We start from the raw sequence: 21693 nt of genomic DNA, 5'->3' as shown, positions 1-21693 counted from the left end.
TTCCAAGCTGGATTATAAAATCCTAGGGTTTTTAAGGGTTGTTAGTTGTAAAGTTGTATCCGACCCATCACAACCCCATGAAAAATGTTCCTCCAGGCCTTCGTGTCCTCTACCATCCTCTGGAGTCCATTTAAGCTCACACCGACTGCTTTGGTGACTCCATCCAGCCACCTCATTCTCTGTTGTTCCTTCTTTTTTTGCCCTCCATCTTTCCCAGCATGAGGCTCTTCTCCAGGGAGTCCTTCCTTCTCATTAGGTGGCCAAAGTATTTGAGTTTCCTCTTCAGGATCTGGCCTTCTAAGGAGCAGTCAGGGTTGATCTCCTCTAGGACTGACCGGTTGGATCGTCTTGCAGTCCAAGGGACTCACAGGAGTTTTCTCCAGCACCAGAGTTCAAAGGCCTCCATTCTTTAGCGTTCAGCCTTTCCTATGGTCCAACCTTCACAGCCATCCATTGCAACTGGGAAAACCAGAGCCTTAACTATACACACTTTTGTTGGCAGAGTGATATGCCTGCTTTTTAATATGCTGTCTAGATTTGCCATCGCTTTCCTCCCCAGGAACAAGCGTCTTTTAATTTCTTGGCTGCAGCCCCCATATGCGGTGATCTTGGAGCCCAGGAAAATAAAATCTGTCACTACCTCCATTTCTTCCCCATCTATTTGCCAGGAATTGAGAAGGCCGGATGCCATGATCTTAGTTTAGTTTTCTTAATGTTGAGTTTCAAGCCAGCTTTTGTACTCTCCCTCTTCACCCACATCAAGAGGCTCTTTAGTTCCTCTACACTTTCTGCCGTTAGAGTGGTATCATCTGCATATCTGAGGCAGATCTGATATTTCTCCCAGCAATCTTAATTCCAAATTCCAAAATTCTTAATTTTGATTCATTTAGCTCTGCCTTTCTCATGATGCACACATAGGTTTCTCAAGAGACAAATAAGATAGTCTGGTACTCCAATCTCTTTAAGAACTTGCCACAATTTGTTGTGATCCAGACAATCAAAGGCTTTAGCATAGTCAATGAAGCAGAAGTAGATGTTTTTCTAAGGGTACTGTTACTCAATCTTGGAAACTTGAAGATGTGTGTGGACTTCCAGAATTTCCTAGTCAGCATGCTGGCTGTAGTGCAAATTTAGGAGCATTTTGAATTGGAGGAAGCACAAAGCTGCCAGTTCTTTAGTTATCTTGGCCTTCATCTGCATCTTCCCAAAAACCCGGATGTCGTAATGTATCAGCACAATATATGTGCTGATGTGAGCAGTGTGGACTTTTGCAATTGACAGATGGAAATTTTGTCAATGCCCAGATTTTTTAAGTGCCATCTGAGATTTATGGATGTGGTACCCAGTGCACTGACTTAACCCCTGGGCCAACCACAATAGACTTAAGCCATAATCTTTCAGTTTTGATTTTCAGATCTTGATACTTTGTGATCTTCTCCAATTCTTTGTCTTCTGTTCTACTATCTCCTGGTATTGCCTCATCAGTCCATACTTTCTTCTTCTTTACCTCAGTTGTATCTGGGTTAATAATCCTACAATATTTTAACCTCATTTTTCAACTATCTGTTCCCACCAATTTTTCATTAATGGCACATGACAGTTTTTACAGCTATTGCATAAATTCAGTATGTCATGTGTTTCTTCTGCTTTTTTGCACAATCTGTACTTTGAATTACTTGATGATTTTTCAGTTCTGGCTTTGATTGCACTTGTTCGGATAGCTTGCTCTTATGCAGCCAAAATCAAGCTATCCGTATCTGTTTTTAATGTTCCAGTGGTAAGCCAGATTTTATCTTTATTCACTGTCCCTTCCATGTTTTTTTTAGAAATTGACTATGTGATGCTTTTCCTTGCCAGCATTCTGTTTGTATTTCTATCAAATTATTTTGATATTTACTTTTAATTTATTGTAGACTAAGTTCCAATTTTTAACTTGCATCAGTGCATGCCTTGGTTATCCCTTATATAATGGGCCAATTCTTGCTTTTTTTCTTGGATACTTCATTTGACTTGATGTAAACCTCTGCCTCCATTTCTGCAGGGCACGTATACAGTTAGTCCTCAACTTACAACACTTCATTTAGTGCAGGGGTGCCAAAACTTGGCAACTTTAAGACTTGTGGACTTCAATTCCCAGAATTCCCCAGCCAGCTCTGCTGGCTGGGGAATTCTGGGAGTTGAAGTCCACAAGTCTTAAAGTTGCCAAGTTTGGACATCCCTGATTTAGTGACTGTTCAAAGTTAGGACAGCACTGAAAAAACTGACTCCTGCCCGTTTTCCCCACACTTATGACCGTTGCAGCATCTCCGTGGTCATGTCATTAAAATTCAGATACCGGGCATGTTTCATGCAATCACTTTTCGCGACAAGCAAAGTCAAGGGGTCAGCCGTTTCTAATTTAAGAACCGCAGTGATTCACTTAACAGCTGTGGCAAGAAAGGTCGTAAAATGGGCCAAAATTCACTTAACAAATGTCTCACGGAGCAATAGAAATTTTGGGCTCAATTGCGGTCTTAAATTGAGGACTACCTGCAATCTAAGAATATCACTATGAGGATGTAATGCATAGTGAATAGTCATCACTGTTTTTTTTTCTTTTTGTTCAAACAGTTCAGTTTAACATTAGCAATATTCTCCCTCTTTGGTGTATTCTTTGCTAATCGCAATTTTAACTTGTCCATGCTTGATGTGAGCCAATGCCCAGTAAAATGTAAAATGCCCAGATATCTCTAACTTCATTCTGATGGCTTCTGATGGTTTGGCATTTGGTGTTTCAATTCCGTTACTGTTTGTGATTTTACCCTGATTTATAGCAATAGCACTTAAGACTTATATACTGCTTCATAGTGCTTTACAGCCCTCTCTTAAGCAGTTTACATAGTCACCATATTTCCCCCAATAATCTGGGTCTTCATTTTACTGACCTTGGAAGGAAGGACCTTGTGCTGGTCAGGATCGAACTTCTGGCAGTAAGCAGTGTCTTAGCCTACAATTCTATTTACCGTAGCACATTTCTCTCTAAGCCAAACTCCATTGCTATATCTATGCTAAAAATCCTTAAGTGTTTGTCATTGTCCATGCAAAGCAAATGTGAGATTGCTGTTTCATGGCCAAGATTACTTTTCTTCCAAGTTGCAGAAAGCTATGTTGCAATGACAAATAATAATGTTGACAAGCCCATCTTTTCATTTCCAATCACTAATTCTGTCTTCCATGGCTTATTTTTTCTACAAACATGTTTTTATTGGCAACAGCAGTTTTCCTAACATTTGATGATCCAACTAGGGGGTAATAAATTAAATGCCTTTTATAATCAATCCAGACCATATGTAATCCCTCTCCCCATTTTTTTGCAATTCTCAAGAACCATTTTCTCAATCAGAAGTTGATCTTTTGTATGTCTGCTTTTCCCTTTGTTTTCTTTCTAGTCTTCTGGAAGGGCATTTTTTAAAAAATAAATCTAGGATGTTTCTGTTATTATTCTTATGAGTATTTTAAACATTGTAGGCAAGCATGTTATCAGCCTATAGTTTCCGGGGGTTGTCTGCTTTGCTGAATCATTTTGAATTGGATAAGTTATTAACCTGTCCCTGGTGTCTCCCTTATGCAATATTTAATTAAACTATTTTAACTATAATTGGATAGTCAGATATTTGAGCCAAATGCCATGCAACCGATCATTTTCTGGGGCTGTCCAGTTTTTAATCTTTTTCACTCAATTATTAACCATTCCTGCTGCTATTATTGATTTTTCCATTTGCTTTTTTTACTAAGCTCATCTTCAGATTCTCTTATCCATCCAACATTTTATTATAGCCTTTTTAAATTTCCCATAAACCTTTCTAGGACTGGATTCTTTCCTTTTATTTGGTTTTCTATTTTCATAATTTCTATTGCCACTTATACTTTGTAAAATTATGTCCAACGTCATTGAAATAGTTGATTTTGCTTACATTGGATGATTCGTGCCTCGTAGCATACAATTTTCCCTGCTGTTGGTTTATGATTTTATCTGATTATTTATCAAATTGAGACACTGCCCGTCTCACTAGCCAAATGATTCTGGACAGTTTACAGATTTCCAAAGCTTTTTCACATATATATATTTTTTGTGCTAAGCCAATTTTTTTTTTATTAGGCTTATATTGATTCTTACAATCCTTTTTTTTTTTTTTGGAGTCTTTCATATTCTATAAATTACTTGCACCTGATCTTAATGTTTTCATTTTGGCTTTCAGTCCGATCTTCCACTTTGGGACAGAATATAATTTTGCTATTTGTACATATAATTTCAATACACACTTCTTGTATAACCACCATCGTACTGTAGGAAACTTATTAGTCTGCAATAGATGTTATTTTAATCCTTGCGAGCACTTTATTCAATCCTTCATTATAGATGACAGGTCTTTTGAGGGCACTCATTTCAGTGCCGGCAGTCTGGTAATTCTGCATATGTTAAAATGTTTTCTTTTAATTATTCTTTTTGGGTGTGTGTGCATTTATAGTTTGTTTCAATGACAGCCTATTCTTGTTCTGTTGTTATTACTTTTTCTAAATTACCATTTGCATGGTTCATATCAGCTCTTTCTTTTACATTTGCAGTTGTTGCCACCTAAGATTCTTCTACTATTCTACTAACATTAATTTTGGGTCTTCCAGTTGTATAATTTTTCTGAACCAGCTTTGTATCTCTGAACATGTTATTTCTGGTAATGCATCTCCTTTGATCTGCTGACGCTTGTTCAATGAGATTTAAGACTGGATAACATCTTTTTCCAGTGTTCAAATATTCGCTTTAAGTACCCCTGCTTTGTGGGTTCTGATTTACAACACAGGTAGTCCTCGACTTACAAATGTCCAGTTAGTGACCATTTGAAATTGCAACAGCACTGAAACAGCAGTGACTTATGACCATTTTTCACACTTATGGTCGTTGCAGCATTCCCATGGTCATGAGATCAAAATGTGGGAAAATGGAAACTGGCATGTATTGCACTGTCCCTGGGTCATTTGCAGAGGCGGGTTGCTCCTGGTTCGGCCCAGTTCAGCTGAACCGGTAATGGTGATTTGGCCTGGGTTGAAGAACCAGCAGCGACCCAGGCTGGCCGCGCCCCCAAACCAATTCCCCGGTCTCTTCTGCCATTGCCGGCATGCTTCTGTGCATGCGCAGAACAAATTACACTCAACTGCACATGTGTGAGCAATGTGCACATGCACACGAAGCAAACTGGTACTAACCGGTACAGGAACCCACCTCTGGACATGTGATCATCATTTGAAACTTTCCCAACTGGCCTCCCACCAGAAGAGTATACTGGGGGGGAAGCTAAATTCCCTTAATAGCCAGGATTCACTTAACAAACGCAGCGTTCACTTAACAACTGTGGCTAAAATGTAAAATGGGACGCAACTCAACAACCGCCTTGCTTATCAACAGAAACATTGGGCTCAAATGTGGTGATAAATCGAGGACTATCTGTATGCAGTAATGGCATGGTTTTCAAACATTGTTTTGTCTTATCTAGTAGTTCTTCTTCTTCCAATAATCCTACAGAAGAAGGCCTTGGTTGCCCAGCCGTTGTTGTTGAACCCTATTGCCCACTTGTCAAGAGATGCCCAGGAACGTAACATCTGATGTAGTTTTTGTTGACCCTTGTGATGACTGGTCCAATATTGGATTCCTTTTCTGTTTTCACACCATATTAAACGGGTTGCTAGATAGACTTAATCTGGTTTTTCCACTAAACTCTGACTGGCATGGGTGGACCTTCTAGTCGAACATACTATAGCCAACATAACTCTCTACCTCATCAGACCATTGCAAGTCCGTCCCTCACAACAAGGGGATGTCCATGGGGGGAGTTGTTGTTGTTATTAATATTATTATTATTAGGTTAATCTTTGGTGAGATTCACAGCCTTTGGGGCTGGTTGGTAGCTCAACAGCTCGAGTCCTAACCAAGGACCTAGGAACTGTTAGGGTAACGTCGGAGGATATAAGTTGTTCCAAGTAGGGCGGTTTTTTGTAGAGTCAGAATGTTCAAGTCAGGTAAATTTAGAATTTTCAAATAGTGAGGTAGCCCTTTAGGTATTGCTCCAAGGGCTCCAATTACAATTGGGACAACACATGATTTCTTTTTCCACAGTTGCTCAACCTCAGTTTGCAAGTCCTGGTATTTTGTGATTTTTTCTTGCTGTTTATCTTCAATTCGTGCATCACCACGTATTGAAATGTCAGTGAACCATACTTTTTTCTTTTCAATTATTGTTATGTCAGGTGTGTTGTAGGCCAAGTGCCTGTCAGTCTGGATTCTGAAGACCCACAAGATTTTGCCTCTCTCATTCTTTAAAACCTTCTCAACCTGATGGTCCCAGTGGTTTTTGCTGTAGTCAAATCCAAACTTTTGGCACAATTTTCAGTGAATAATCTTAGCAACGCGGTCATGGCGTTGTAGGTAGTGAGTTTGTGAAATTTTGCTGCACCCGCTGATCAAGTGGTCGACTGTCTCATCTTTCTCATTACAGAGGCGACATTTGCTGTTGGTGGTAACATATTGTATTTTTGCCTTCATGCAGTTTGTGGCTAAGGCTTGTTCTTGAGCTGCCAAAATAAAGCCTTCTGTTTCTTTTTTCAGTACTCCTGATCTTAACTAGTTCCAAGTTAGCTTTTGGTCAGCTTTGCCTTCAATACTTTTCAAGTATTGGCCATGCATAGCTTTGCTTTTCCAATTTTCAGCTCGCTTCTCAATTACTTTTTTCTTATATTCAGCTTTTAACTTAGTTGTCTTCAAAAGGCCTCCTTTTGCTTTGTAAAATAATTAGTCCAGTTCTCTTAATTGTAAACTCAAGATGATAAGATATGACATTTGTAATGAAACGAAATGTAATGAAAATTACATTTTCCATTCTAGTTACAGTCCAAGCTCACCTGACAACCAAGAGCTGCTCTTAGGGAGGTCAATACAGTTGCAGAAACAGGAGCTGCTCTTGTAATCATTAATCCTCCCAGATTTGTCTAAGGAAAGGGGGAAAAAACAACCCCAAACATCATCACTTCAACAACCACAGGGAAGTCAAAAATCTATGATGAGTGGCACTTGGATCATACTTGGAAGAATATTCAACAGCCCAAATCCTCTAAACTCTTTTCAAGTATGTGTGTTTAAAGGCAACCTGGAGTCATATGAATAAATAGATTATTCTTTCAAGTAACATTTGTTGCAAGGAACATTTGCTGCCAGGTACATTTGCCCTGTTATTTCATCAAAAGGCTGTTAAATAGTCCTTCTATTTTTTATTATTTATTAATTATTATTAGTAGTAGTGGTTTGTCGCGCAGCCAGTTGTTTAGAATGGATTTGGCATATTTATCCACCTATCGAGTTGTGGGAAGAAATATCCATCTGGTTCGATTCCAAGTTGGGAGAAAGACACTGGAAACATGGAGGCTGATTAATTGGAAAGATGGTTTATTGATGAAGCAGAACCACATGTGATTCTGGGCAGCTGACAAAATGGAGTTGAGAGTGGGGGGTTTGTATAACTTTTTTGGGCTTTGCACTTGAGCTTCCTGTTCATGTGCAAGAACATTTATTTTATTGGCTGTTGTCAGATTCATATGGTTAGGTAGGGGTGATAGCTGGCATCTAAGGTGTTTGTCTGAGCTAATTTGTCAACCTTATCTGAGCTCCCAAGTGAAGCTTGGACTGTTCTGGGGATGCAATGGAGGGACTTATGTTCTGAAATGGTGTTGTTCTATTCCTATTGTGGCTTAATGGCTTTCATCCTGTTTTGGCTCTTGGGTGAGGGTATTTGCTTATGAATAGAGCAATCTAGATGCTTGTCTTCTTCGAATAAGCTCTTTATTTCTTAAGTGCTGACATCTGTTGTGGGCTGTTAAGAAAAGTTGGGGGCTGCTTTCTGCCTCTTAAAAAACTTATTTTTCCCATTTCTCATCTAGAAAAATATAACACTCTGCCTTTTTAATATTTCCCCAAATATTTCATTCTTCTAGAAGAGGGGGTAGGCGCTGACTTTCTACAGAGTCCTTTCCAAGGGATAGGCCGATGTTGTTATTTGATAGTGATGTTAAAAGATATCCTTGGAGGATAAACATTCCAAAGTAAAAGTTACTCATTCCAAGTAAAGCTGCCTTTTGCAATTGTCAATGCCTAAGATATTCTAGAGGTGGTCCAGTTATTTGGGAATTGCACCCAAGGTGCCTATTATTATCAGTACTATCTTTGCTTTCTTTTGCCACAGTTGATCCGTTTCTATTTTGTTATCTTCTCCAGTTCTTTTTCTTCTATTCTGCTGTCTCCAGGTACTGCCATATCCACTATCCAGACTGTTTTTTGTCTTTCTTATTGACAATTGTTAAGTCTGGGGAGTTTAGTTTTAATGCCTTTGAGTTATTATTGACATCTGGCGATTGCCCTGCAGTTTTCTTGGCAATGTTTTTCGGAAGTGTGGTTTGCCATTGCTTCCTTTTTGGGGCTGAGAGAGAGTGACTGGTCCAAGGGCTTTGTTCCTTGGGTGGGACCAGAACTCACAGTCTCCCGGTTTCTAGCTTGGTGCCTCAACCACTACACCAAACTGGCTCAATTATATAACCCTATTATTATTAAACTAACAATAGCCTTAACATGTATACTGTACAAAATTTAAATACGATCTCCAGTTTCATTAAGAAAGCTTGTTTTTCCAGCTACTATGATTTTTCTGTACTTCTGTTATGATTGGAAATAGATTTAATTTTAACACATGGATTTTAATATTTTTATGACGGATCTGCTTGTTTCTTCCTTAAAGTGAATTTTTAGGCAAGACCAAGGGTAGTATGACACAATGTTAGTGCTGGAGGGTACCTCATTTGCACATCCATAACATTTTTCCATGTTCTGTTTCAAACAATGTCATTGTTTGTTGGCATTTGCATTCTTGCTTTGTTTTCTTTTTCATCTTGCTGGATGAGATGTTCTTAAGAAATGAAAAGCTTTGGCATCATTTGTGAATTGCAGTCAATCTAGTATGGCTAATACCGTCATGAGGATTTTTGTTTTACAATAATGGAGAGAAATTTCACAAGGCAAAGGCTAAAGAGGAAAAGATCAAATCTTATTCTTGTTGGAGCCTATGCAAATTGTCCAATTAAAAGGAAAGAAAATCCCATCATATTTAAAATGCAAATAGCATGCATTACATGTTGCCATGGTTATATGCCCCTTTCTTCAGTTTTATTAACGACTTGGAGGAAGGGATGGAAGGGATGCTTATCAAATTTGCAGTAGGATAGCTAATATTTTAAAAAGCAGAAATAAAAACCTAACAAAATCTTGATAAAAGAGCTGAAAACAGCAGAACACAATTTAAGACTTCCTTTCTTTCCTAAAATAAAAGAAAGCAAATGTGTAGGTATAAAATGGAGAAAGGAATGTTTTGAGTTGGTGGTACTTGTAAAAAAAAAGTTATTCCTGTATTAGTTAATTATAAACTGCATATGTCAGCACTGCGAAAATAAAGATTTTTCAGCTGCATGAATGGAAGTACAATATAATTTAGAAATTATAGGAATTAATTGTGCCCCTTTATTCTGGATTAGTGTGCCCTCAGCTGCTGAATCTTATCCAGTTCTGGATATCACATTTTAAGAAGGATTCAGAGATTTTGCAGCAGGTTCAGAAAAGACAAAAGTGAACTAGAAGCTAAATCTGTAAAGAGAACTTGTAGAACCTAAGGAGGAGGATTCATTTCAAAAAGAAAGGGCTAAGTGCAGAAATGATAGTATTTTTTAATTAGCTGGAAAAAAAATGCCACCCAGAAGAAGGCCAAGACCCATTCCTTTGAGTCCAGAAGAACTAATTTTAGAAGACAGGTTTCAGTTAAAGATTAGAAGAAAATTGTCCTACAATAAGAATAGTTCAACTGTAGGACCAGTTTCTACAAACATGATGGATTTCCCTTCATTAGACACATCCAAGCACCATATGTGGTTGCTTTAATTTGGATTCCTATACTGAGACGTGAGGTGAATCCAGTGGCTTAAATACTGCTCACTATGGTTCTGTATTCAGGTGACTCTACCTATGATCTAGTTTAGAAGCCAATGAGCATAATGTAAACGGGTACAAATCATTGTAGGAGAACAAAGATGTTTCTAACCTTCCCAATTAAAAAGATATTTAACCTGGCATGATAGCACGACTTTCAAACTAGTGCCATTGCCACATCAGAGACCATGGGCTCCTATCGCCAGGAACATATTTGAATCCTATAGTTAATATACCATGGCATCTTCCTTCTATGCCCTTTGGCCAAAGCACACAAGAAATGATGTTGGCATCTTGGCCTTGCCTAGTCTGAACTCCAAAATTAACCAGAGCCTGCTTTTTCTTAGATTACAAAAAGTTGCTGAGGGTAAATCTTGTAATCCTGTAAACAACATGTCTACTTTCAAGAAATGCAGGTAGATGCATTGTGTCCTTCAAAGATATTTTCCAAAACATTTCAGACCCTTCTTGTTAGTACTTACAGGGGATTCCACAAGGAACTCCTTAAGAGTTACAAATACAGAAGGAAAATCTGGATATTCTATGTTGTGCCTAAGAAGACATATTTGTAAAATCACCAGGAACTCAGCTTTATTTGAATGAGACTTATTATTTTTTTTAATATAAGATATGAGGGTGAAATGCAACCACACTGAAATTCAGAATGGAAAGCATGGGATTAATCAGATAGAACTTTTTTTTTAAAAGAAATGAATTATTGCAAATCTATGCTCTTATTTTCTCAAGGCGCATGGAGTTCTCTGATTTTATCCTCATAACAACTGCTTAAATGAGATGGGTTGAGCTGAGAGGGAGTGGCTGGCTTGCTTTTATCGAGCTGGACCTGGATATGTTTAGTTTAAGAGAAAGAAGGACTAGGGGAGACATGAGAGCAGTGTTCCAATATCTCAGGGGTTGCCACAAAGAAGAGGGAGTCAAACTATTCTCCAAGGCACCTGAGGGTAGAACAAGAAGCAATGGGTGGAAACTAATCAAGGAGAGAAGCAACTTAGAACTGAGGAGAAACTTCCTGACAGTTAGAACAATTAATCAGTGGAACAGAAGTTGCCTCCATAAGTTGTGAATGCCCCAACACTGGAAGTCTTTAAGAAGATGTTGGATAGCCATCTGTTTGAAACGGTATAGGGTTTCCTGCCTAGGCAGGGAGTTGGACTAGAAGACCTCCAAGGTCCCTTCCAACTCTACTATTGTATTGTATTGTATTGAGCTGTTGGGACTTGAACCAAATCCAACACCTTTTCTCCTCTGGCCTGTTCTGATATGTTCTGTAAATATTGTTTTTCAGGCATTAAAGGGACAATTCTGCATGACCTAATGATATTTGGTGTAGTGATTAAAGTGCTGGCCTAACAACCAGGAGACGGTAAGTTCTAGTCCTATCTTAGACCTGAAAGCCAGCTGGGTGACTTTGGGCCAATCGCCTAGGCGACAGTGAGTTCTAGTCCTGCCTTAAGCAGGAACCTGAATGGGAGACTTTGGGCCAATCGCCCAGGCGACAGTGAGTTCTAGTCGTTCCTTAGGCACGAACCTGAATGGGAGACCCACAGTAGGAGACTGTGAGTTCTAGTCCTGCCTTAGGCATGAAACTGAATGGAAGATTCACAGCAGGAGACTGTGAGTTCTAGTCCCACCTTAGGCATGAACCTGAATAGGAGACTTTGGGCCAATCGCCCAGATGACAGTGAATTCTAGTCCTGCCTTAGGCATGAACCTGAATGGGAGACCCATAGCAGGAGACTGTGAGTTCTAGTCCCGCCTTAGGCATGAAAACCAGCCAGATGACTTTCAACCAGTCACATTCTCTCAGCCCATCCCACCTCACAAGGTTGTTGTGGTGAGAAATTGGGAGGATTATGTCTGCCGCCTTGAGTTAACTTACAAAGCAATGAAGGCGGGATTAAAAAAATCTAATAAATATTTCGGCATTAGACAAATTTGACAGAGCAGAATTAAGCTAAAACCTTCATCTCTTGTCTTGCAAAGTGAGATCTGTCATGCATCTTAATTAACTCTAATTGTGGCATAATAATAGCTGGTTGCTTACATTCCCATGATTTTCTGACATGAGCCATTTGCCAATGCCAGTACGCAGGTCCTGAGGCTAAGAATGACGTTGAAAATGTGTGCCTTAAAACAACATATCATTGATCTGTGGCCCTGGATGAGTCTCAAAGCATAGATTTTTTTAAAAAAGTTATCTTGTAACTGCTATTAATTAGTATCAAGATTGCAGCATTGCAGTGGTGAATATTAAAATAGGCCCTTATTTTTAAAGCGGGTGCTACTGGAAAAGAAGCTTGCAATTCTTCCTGACATAGTTAAATCGATGATAGATAGATAGATAGATAGATAGATAGATAGATAGATAGATAGATAGATAGATAGATGATAGATAGATGATAGATAGATAGATAGATAGATAGATGATGATAGATAGATAGATAGATAGATAGATAGATAGATAGATAGATAGATAGATAGATAGATAGATGATAGATAGATAGATAGATGATAGATAGATAGATGGTGTTTTGTCAAAGCTCAAATATGGGAGGGAGCAGTATGCTCCCCTTAATCATTCCCCTGGCTCAGCTGATAAGGGAGGAGAGCTTGTAGTTTAGAGGTTAATATAACTGCCTAACATGTAAAAACAGCCCATGTTCGAATCCCAGTAAAGTGGAATAAATTAATCCCTGGAGATGACAGAGTGCTGGTATGTGTGCTGTATTAAATAATTTCCCTCATAGACAGAGAAATGCATGAGTCATTGCCCTTGCTAGCTTTTCTTGCTTTTCAATTAATTGCTTTTAATGTTCATGTGTGTGTGTGTATACATTCAATGTATACACAAAACTGAATTTTACACACACGTATGTGTAATTAGGGTTGCCAGGTGTCCACTATTTGAGCGGACAGTCTGCTTTTTTCACATTATGTTCACTATTTTTTTTCACAAAATAGTGGACATTTTTTTTTATTCAAAAGCTTTATGATGAAATGGTATGTAATCTAAAGCTGTACAGTCTAAGAGAATAAGGATAGGAGAATCGCGTTTTGTCTTTTTTTTTTCATAAGTTAGAATGAGACAAAGATCGAATATCCATTGAACTCGATTCTCCGAAAAAAATTATTAATCATACTCAATTGTTTCACAAGACATTTAATAAAAGTATATAAAATTATTTACATACTATTTTTCTTAACTCGCATTTACCTATTATTTTTATATTATACTTTTTTCTTAGTTGGATAGGTATGTTTATTGAACACTCAATAATGTATCATCATTTGAGGTATATAATTTAATATATGATTTATATATATATATATATATATATATATATATATATATATATATATATATATATATATATATATATATATATATATATATATATATATATATATATATATATATATATATATATATATATATATATATATATATATATATATATATATATATAATTTAATTGTAACATTTGTTTTTATTTTTTTACTACTTCACCACCACCCCGCTTGTCTGCTATTTTTGGGAAGCAGACCTGGCAACCCTTTGTGTAATTCAGTTTTATGTATAAATCGAAAATGGAAAAATAGTCTGGAAGGAAAGTCTGGAAAAAAGACTTCTGTATTATGGCCAAAAAAGCCATAATGGACATGTTCATGAAGTCCCCTGGAGCTGAGCGTTATTTAAAGGATACTTAATTTTTAAAAAATAAGGAATGAAAGTCAAAGTAATTTAGCCCACCATTGAATTTGATCTACTCAATTTAAAATCTAGGCCTGTGTGAAGACAAGTCCTCTTCAGATCCATTCCTGACAAGCTAAGGAGGCAAATGTTGAATTAGGAGAGTAATTTTTTTCTCCCCAGCAGCTGCCATATTGCCTTGGTTATATATTTATTTATTTTATTGTATTGGTTTCCTTTAGAAGATTGCCCCATTCCCCCCAAAAAAATTCCTCAATCCAGGACGTTGTATAAATTCGTTTGCCCAGTCTCCTCAGAATTAACTGATGCTTCTTGGTCGAAATCCCCCTTGCCTCTCCCCCTTGTGAGGCCTAAGGATTTAAAATTGTACTTCCTATTTTGCTTGGCTTGTTAATCAATCTTTTTTATCCCTCAGCGATACTAAATAGACTTTTGGCAGCTTGCGAAAGAAGACTGTAATGTCATAGTACGAGATAAAAGTGCAATACTTTCAATTTTTAATTTAATTTTATTTATGTATTTCATCGGGCACGTATTAGATAACATGTATAAGTATAAACATGATTTGGGATACATGAAATGGATATGAATAAAAAGAAACATTAAGACAGGGATAGTAGGCACGTTGGTACGCTTATGCATGCCCCTTACGGACCTCTTAACTATTTCAAAAAAAACCAATTTCCAGGTGTTTTTGGAGGGGGGACATTGGGGCCAACCAGACCTTCCATGGGAGGTCATTCCAGGAAGCCAGACCCATTATGGAAAAACACTTCCAAAAGTCATCAGCCCATCTCCTAAAAATGAGGGACAGCCAGGTGTTTCTCCCAGGCTGAACGAAATGCTCAGGTCAACATCAATAGAGAGTTATGGTCTGGCACTTCACCCAACGCTGAGCAATAAAGCTCTTTGTAGATTAACCACAACCCTCTCAATTGCATTGTGTTGTATTTATCTACTTTTCACATTGCAGCATCCATCTCTCCTGTGGCTGCCCAACCCATAGCCCCTGTTTTTTTGGGGGGGGAACGGAGGAAAGATACAGGTGCAACGCCCTTTCTCCTCAGGTTTAATTCCACCCTTGCACACTAAGACAAGAAGCAGTGCAATTGGTGCACCAGCTTTCCAGACTGCCTCGGGATGGCCCACCTTGAGCAAAAGCAGACGCCAGAGAGCCCTAAAAATGCCACTGAAGTCACAAAGGATAAGTTGATGCCAACACGGCCTCAGCCAATCAGAAGGTCCAGGCGATGCTCTCCATGTGAGTGAGTTTACGATGAAGGTTTGAGATCCAGATATGACCTCTCCATCTTCTTAGACTACTTTCCTTTCTAACTCTGCTGACTTTGTGACTCCAGGTGATGTATAACTAAACAACATTAAAATACCCTTTATTGGCCATAATAGGAGGGCATTGTTCCATAAAATGTCACAAGTGCTATACAGTTAAATAAATAAATAAAAATTCCACAATGCCACATAAATGGGAACTGTAGAATGGGTTTTTCCTAGCTTCACCCAGTAATTCTGCTTTCTAAATTTCCAAGCCAAGAACCACATTGGGTCACAAGAGAGGCATGGAAACTTGATAGAAACCCATAAGAGGAAGTTCATAGCTGCAAAATTGAGGCATTCAGCAGTGTTGTCTGAATTAAAAGTTAAGACCCATAGCAATTTCTTAATAAAGATATTAGACAGAATGAGACAGAAATGGCTGGCTGTCAGTGATGGCCTCTTTCCTAAAGTTCAGTAACAGCTTCAATTAATTGTTAGTTAATATGCAAGGATTGAGGATTGGTTTGGAAGGAATTAGGGAAAATCTGATTAGGAAATGATCTGCACCTTGCTTGGAAATCAAGCGTGGAAATTACATAGAGAAAACAGTCTTCATTTTTCCAGGTAACAAACGTACATTGGAATACAGGTGAAGGTCTGAGCTTCAGTCTAATGTTGACTGCTAGGTTAGTAAGAAACCAGTTAAAGTATGTTGGTGAATCAAACTGGTCATGAATTTTTCACCAAATCCCATTATTATTATTATTTTTAATCCATCCCTATCTTGGTTGGATCTCTTAGTCATCATTTAAAATATGGAGTCTGCCTTCAAACATTCCATTATTTGAAAAATAATTAATTACCATCCATGCTTTTGAATATTTGCATTGATAATGCAATCGTGTTTTTTTCCTCATTTTAAAATGGCCATTTCATGTTTTAGGGCTTTTTCCATTTAGTCCATTTCCAGAAATTTAAAATGAAAACCACTTCTTTTCATAGCACTCTTTAAAACTGAAAAAAAAAACCCACCTACTTTCATTTTCTTTTTCTTTCTCTCATATGCTAAATGTTTATACTAAATTTTTGGTAATATTAAATGTTTTTACGTTGATTGTTGTACTGTATTGGGAATATCTTACCTTGATTGCAATACTCTTTTATTTTTATATTAGTTTATATATAATTTTGATGTGCCTGTTTTGATTTAGTCATTTCACTAGTTATAAGCATGTGCTAATTAAAAGTATTGCTATTACTACTTGAAAGGTGTTGCCAATAAAAAAAATGACTATACGTTGCATGGGAGGGGAACCCTCTCTATACTAGTTTTGCAAAGAAAGGAACGTTATTTGAATCCTTGAAACAAAATATAGGCCAGACTATTGCTTTTACATATGTGTATTCATCATGTTTTATGTAAAACGTGCTTTAAATGCTCCTTGTTTGAAGGACGGGTAATATGAGGAGGCAATTTTAAACCATTCAGTTGCTTGCCTAGTAGCAAATAACTTAGTTGAATATATAGCTGTGTTCACTCATGCTTAGCCTAGTTAGTTACTGAATTTAATCATTTTCTAGCTTTGCATAATATATTAAACTGCAGACTAAACACATGAATAGGATTTGCACAACTGTGTCTGAGCTACAAAAAAAAAAAAACACCCTCTTACCAAAGTTTAAACAAAGCAAGATTAGCATATTAGGCAATATTTTTAACCTTGGCACAAATTAACGGTGTGATATGAGTAATTGCAGTCTTGCCTTCTGGATGCCACACAGAATTACCAAGAATGCACCAATGAGTTGATAATCTTTCCCTGAGTTTGAGTTTTGAGTTTTATTAAATTTATATACCGCCCCCCTCTCCCCGCAGGGACTCGGGGCAGTGTACAGACAGTACATGTAAAAACAACAAAGCAGGACAACAAACATTAGACAACCAACATAAACATACGGTCTGTATAATGCCCGAACTCATTTCTAGTTAAAAACAGTCTAAAACCAAATTAAAACCCCAAAATTTACAATATTAAAAAGCCATCCAGGAAGGTCAGTAATAGATTGTACTTGTGATTACAATTAGGCCAGGCCGGCTAGTCGGAACAGGTGGGTCTTGAGTTTCTTACGGAAGGAGCGGAGATCAACAGTAGTTCTAATATCAGGGGGGAGTTCGTTCCAGAGGGTTGGGCCCATCACAGAGAAGGCCCTACTCCTGGGCACCGCCCGCCCGCATTGTCTAGCGGAAGGTACCCGGAGTAGACCCTCCCTGTGTGAGCGGATTGGTCGTAGGGATGTATGGGGTAGAATGCGATCTCGCAAATAGCTAGGTCCCGAGCCATGGAGCGCTTTGAAGATGACAATCAACACCTTGAAACGCACTCGAAAAGCCACAGGCAGCCAGTGCAGCTCGCGCAGAAGTGGTGTTACATGGGAGTACCTGGTACTCCCCATAACTGTCCGCGCGGCTGCATTCTGAACCAACTGGAGCCTTCGGGTGCATCTCAAGGGGAGCCCCATGTAGAGAGCATTGCAGTAATCAAGGCAGTAATCAAGGCGGGAAGTTCCCTGGTTGGAAAGAGTCCTTCTCATATTTTCCCCATCATTTACATCTGAAATTAATTAATTCCTGCATGATGTTTCTCCATTCCAGTTTTGGGGAATGGAAGATAAATGCTGAGAATGGATAGAGTAGTCTATTTCAAGTTTAACAACTTAAAGATAGGTAGACTTTAACCTTGAGAATTCTGCGGGTTGAAGTCCACAAATCTTTAAATGCCCAAGGCTGAGAAACACTGGGATAGATTATAGCAAGGGTGTCCAAACTTGGGAACTTTAAGACTTGTGGACTTCAACTCCCAGAATTCCCCAGCCAGCATGGGGAATTCTGGGAGTTGAAGTCCACAAGTCTTAAAGTTCCCAAGTTTGGACACCCCTGGATTATAGTGTCCAGGTAGAGGTTTGAGCAACCAGATTATGATGCTTTGTGTTTTTAATTTAAGAACCAGTTTGGTTTGGTGGTTAAGGCACCAGACTAGAAAGTAGGAGACTGTGAGTTCAAGTCCCACCTTTGCCATGTAAGGCAGCTAAGTAACTTTTGGCCAGTCACTCTCTCTCAATCCAACTCATCTCACAGGGCTGCTGTTGTGAGGAAAATGGGAGGAAGAAGGTATGTTTGGATATGTTTGTTGCCCTGAGTTATGTGTAAAAATAATAAAGGTGGGATACAAATAAATAAAAATAATAATCATAACAACACGGCCCCATTTCCTCATCTGCACAGAATCAGATAAAATCACATCACATCGCTCCAGAGAGGGGGGGAAAAGGAGATCCCAATGAGATAAAGAAGCAAGATGGGCAAAGAGCTGCATCATTCATATTCTAGAATCATAGAATAACAGAGTTGGAAGGGACCTTGGAGGTCTTCTAGTCCAACCCCCTGCTTAGGCAAAAAACCCTACAGTACTTCAGACAAATGGTTTTCCAACATGTTCTTTAAAAACTTCTAATGTTGGAGCATTTACAACTTCTGGAGGCAAGTTGTTCCACTGATTAATTGTTCTAACTGTCAGGCAATTTCTCCTCAATTCTAAGTTGCTTCTCTCCTTGATTAGTTTCCACCCATTGCTTCTCGTCCTGCCCTCAGGTGCTTTGGAGAATAGCTTGACTTTCTCTTCTTTGTGGCAGCCCCTGCGATATCGGAACATTGCTATCATGTCTCCCCTAGTCCTTCTTTTCTACATGGAGAAGACTTTCTTTGTGCTTAGCAAAAAAATATGTCTTCAGCCAATGAGCTTGTCAACTTCCATTCAACATAGCTTAGTTCATTTCCTATTTTCTTGTTTGTTTTCAGGCATGGATGGGAAGAAATGCAGTGTATGGATGTTCTTACCGCTTGTCTTGACGTTGTTTACTTCATCGGGACTGTGGATTGTGTAAGTACCCTTTGCTGTAGTTTCTGGAAGGAAGATTATTTGACCCAAAATAGGTCTGTCAAATAATAGAAGTCACAACCTGTTTCCAGCAGATCTTGACTGAAAATATTGCCACCACAAGCACCATTCTACCCAATCAACATTGTTATAATCAAATCTCTTTCTTGGAATGCTTTTCTTTGAATGAGATAACTTTCTTTGAATGAGGTAAAATGGTTGCATAATACATTTGCCTGGAAGTGTTTTCAGTCAAGATCCCAGGGCTGTGGATCCCCCAGTCTGTGTCTTTATATTTTTGCAATTCCGATGCAAAATTAGCATCTCCTAAGCCTGTTGTGTATTGAGGTTGAACAATATTGCCTTGCCAATATAAGCAATGCCACTGACAAAAACCATGCAAACATATGCAAGAAATTAAGCACCTTGTCTGCAATTCAAATGTGATGGTAATGTGCAAAGTTATGCAACATAAGCAAAACTGGAAAACATGTTCTGTTCTGCATTGTTTAATTTACAATTTTTACCTTATGCAATATTTTATCTGGATACGGTTTGCCACCCTGGGAAGTATGCAAAAGGTTAGTCAGGAGATCTAAATCACATTTTCTATCATAAGTTGTCAGCAGATGTTATTACTGACCTATTTTCCCAAGATGGCTAGATGTTTTAAGCAGAAGCAAACAATAGAGCAAAGACTCCTTAATAGTAAATTAGAGCTTATTCTGTGTTTGATTGTCAAAGGAAGTCACAGGAAGCCATGGCTTTCCTTGACAGCTCATGGCTTTTCCCTGGGGAAATCAGTGTTATGCAAGAGCAGGATGAAAGTAAAAAGTAATAAATTATGAAGCTGAGAAACCTGAAGTATGACATAGGAAAAAAGAGAACCTATCTATAACTTCACTACTGTACACGGTGTACGGTGTACTGTACGGGACACGGTGGCTCAGTGGCTAAGATGCTGAGCTTGTCGATCAGTAGGTCAACAGTTCAGTGGTTGGAATCCCTAGCGCCGCATAACAGAGTGAGCTCCCGTTACCAAGGAAAGAAGCAACTTAGAACTGAGGAGAAATTTCCTGACAGTTAGAACAATTAATCAGTGGGACAGCTTGCCTCCAGAAGTTGTGAATGCCCCAATCCTGGAAGTCTTTAAGAAGATGTTGGATAGCTATTTGTCTGAAACGGTATAGGGTTTCCTGCCTAGGCAGGGGGTTGGACTAGAAGACCTCCAAGGTCCCTTCCAACTCTACTATTATATTATATCTGTACTTGTCCCAGCTTCTGCCAACCTAGCAGTTCGAAAGCACGTAAAAAATGCAAGTAGAAAAATAGGGACCACCTTTGGTGGGGAGGTAACAGTGTTCAGTGCACCTTCGGCGTTTAGTCTTGCCTGCCACATGACCACGGAGACATCTTCGGATAGCACTGGCTCTTCGGCTTTGAAACAGAGATGAGCACAACGCCCCCTAGAGTCGGGAAGGACTAGCGCATATGTGAGAGGGGAACCTTTACCTTTACCTTATACATCTCCATATCTTTCCATTTATTTTAGTTAGTCTAGTTTTTATAACACCCATGTGCCACTTCATTACAGGGCGTCCTCGACTTACAACAGTTCATTTAGCGACCGTTCGAAGTTACAAGGGCACTGAAAAAAGTGACTGAAGACCTTTGTTCACGCTTACGACCATGGTAGCATCCCCATGGTCACAAGATCAAAATTCAGATGCTTGGCAAGGGACTCATATTTATAATGGCTGCGATGTCCTGGGGTCATGTTTGGTGACCTTTGGTGACGTCCTGACAAGCAAAGCCAATAGGGAAGCCAGATTCACTTAACAACCCTGTTACTAACTTAACAACTGCAGCGATTCATTGAACAACGATGGAAGGTCGTAAAATGGGCCAAAACTCAACTAATGTTTCATTTAGCAACATGCATTTTGGGCTCCGTTGTGGTGGTAACTCGAGTACTACCTGTAATTGTCCTTAATTCTTTAAACTTCTCGTCTTCCTCTTTTTAGAGGAATTTATCAACTCCACCCAAATGTAACTTTCTTGGTCTTTTCCTGCCTCTCAGTCCATCACTTTTCCCCCACATATGCTTCTTCCTGACTCTCTCCTAAATACTTTCCTGCCAGCTCCTAGTTCCAATAGCTTTACATATCCTTCCTTTTTCTTTGTGAGATATAATTGTATTAACATTTCCTATTCTTCTCCTTTCCTATTTTTGACAGATATTTTATAGCAGTAGAAGACAACAAAATCCGTCCACTAGATACGCCAGACAGGTAAAACACGCATTTTAAAAAAACATTTATTTCCTTTCTTCTTATTTGGCATTTGAAGGCTTCACCGGGTTCATTTCCAAAACAATATACGCAGCTTTTATTCTGTGGCCACCAACTGGTGTAATAAAATAGAATTAGCTTCCCTTTTCATAAGCCTTTTTTTTTTATTAACTTGAGTTCCAGTATATATGTTAGTGTTTTTTAAAAGGCTATGCGGTGCTTTGGATTTAATTCCCAAGAGCTGTTTGAAACACACAAGTCTCCGAACGTTATCACGTAACTCTTTAAAGTAGCCATGTCTTTCCTGGGGATGCTAGTTGCCTGATCCCAGAAAAAAGACATGGCTGCTTTAAAAAATTGCAGATAAGTGCTATAATTTTGCTCCCGTCCACTTTGAATAAGGAAGTT

At 38.6% G+C, this 21693-nt stretch overlaps 1 protein-coding gene across 4 annotated transcripts in view; it reads left to right on the top strand.

The window, feature by feature from the left end:
- Nucleotides 1-21693, top strand: part of TMEM150C (transmembrane protein 150C) — a 47136-nt gene that overhangs the window by 7148 nt on the left and 18295 nt on the right. For 2 of the 4 annotated variants that reach the window (XM_081959233.1, XM_081959231.1), the window contains exons 3-6: nt 11358-11435; nt 14852-15045; nt 18916-18997; nt 21232-21285. In XM_081959233.1, coding sequence (XP_081815359.1) covers nt 14925-15045; nt 18916-18997; nt 21232-21285 — 257 coding nt within the window. In that variant the 5' untranslated portion in view covers nt 11358-11435; nt 14852-14924. Of the gene's footprint in view, nt 1-11357; nt 11436-14757; nt 15046-18915; nt 18998-21231; nt 21286-21693 lie in introns of all 4 variants that reach the window. The other 2 variants (XM_081959232.1, XM_081959234.1) reach the window with 2 other exon arrangements.

This window comes from Natrix helvetica (genome assembly GCF_964273705.1).
Source record: "Natrix helvetica genome assembly, chromosome: 7".
Classification (NCBI taxonomy): Eukaryota; Metazoa; Chordata; class Lepidosauria; order Squamata; family Natricidae; genus Natrix; species Natrix helvetica.
This window is presented reverse-complemented; position numbering and strand designations above follow the sequence as displayed.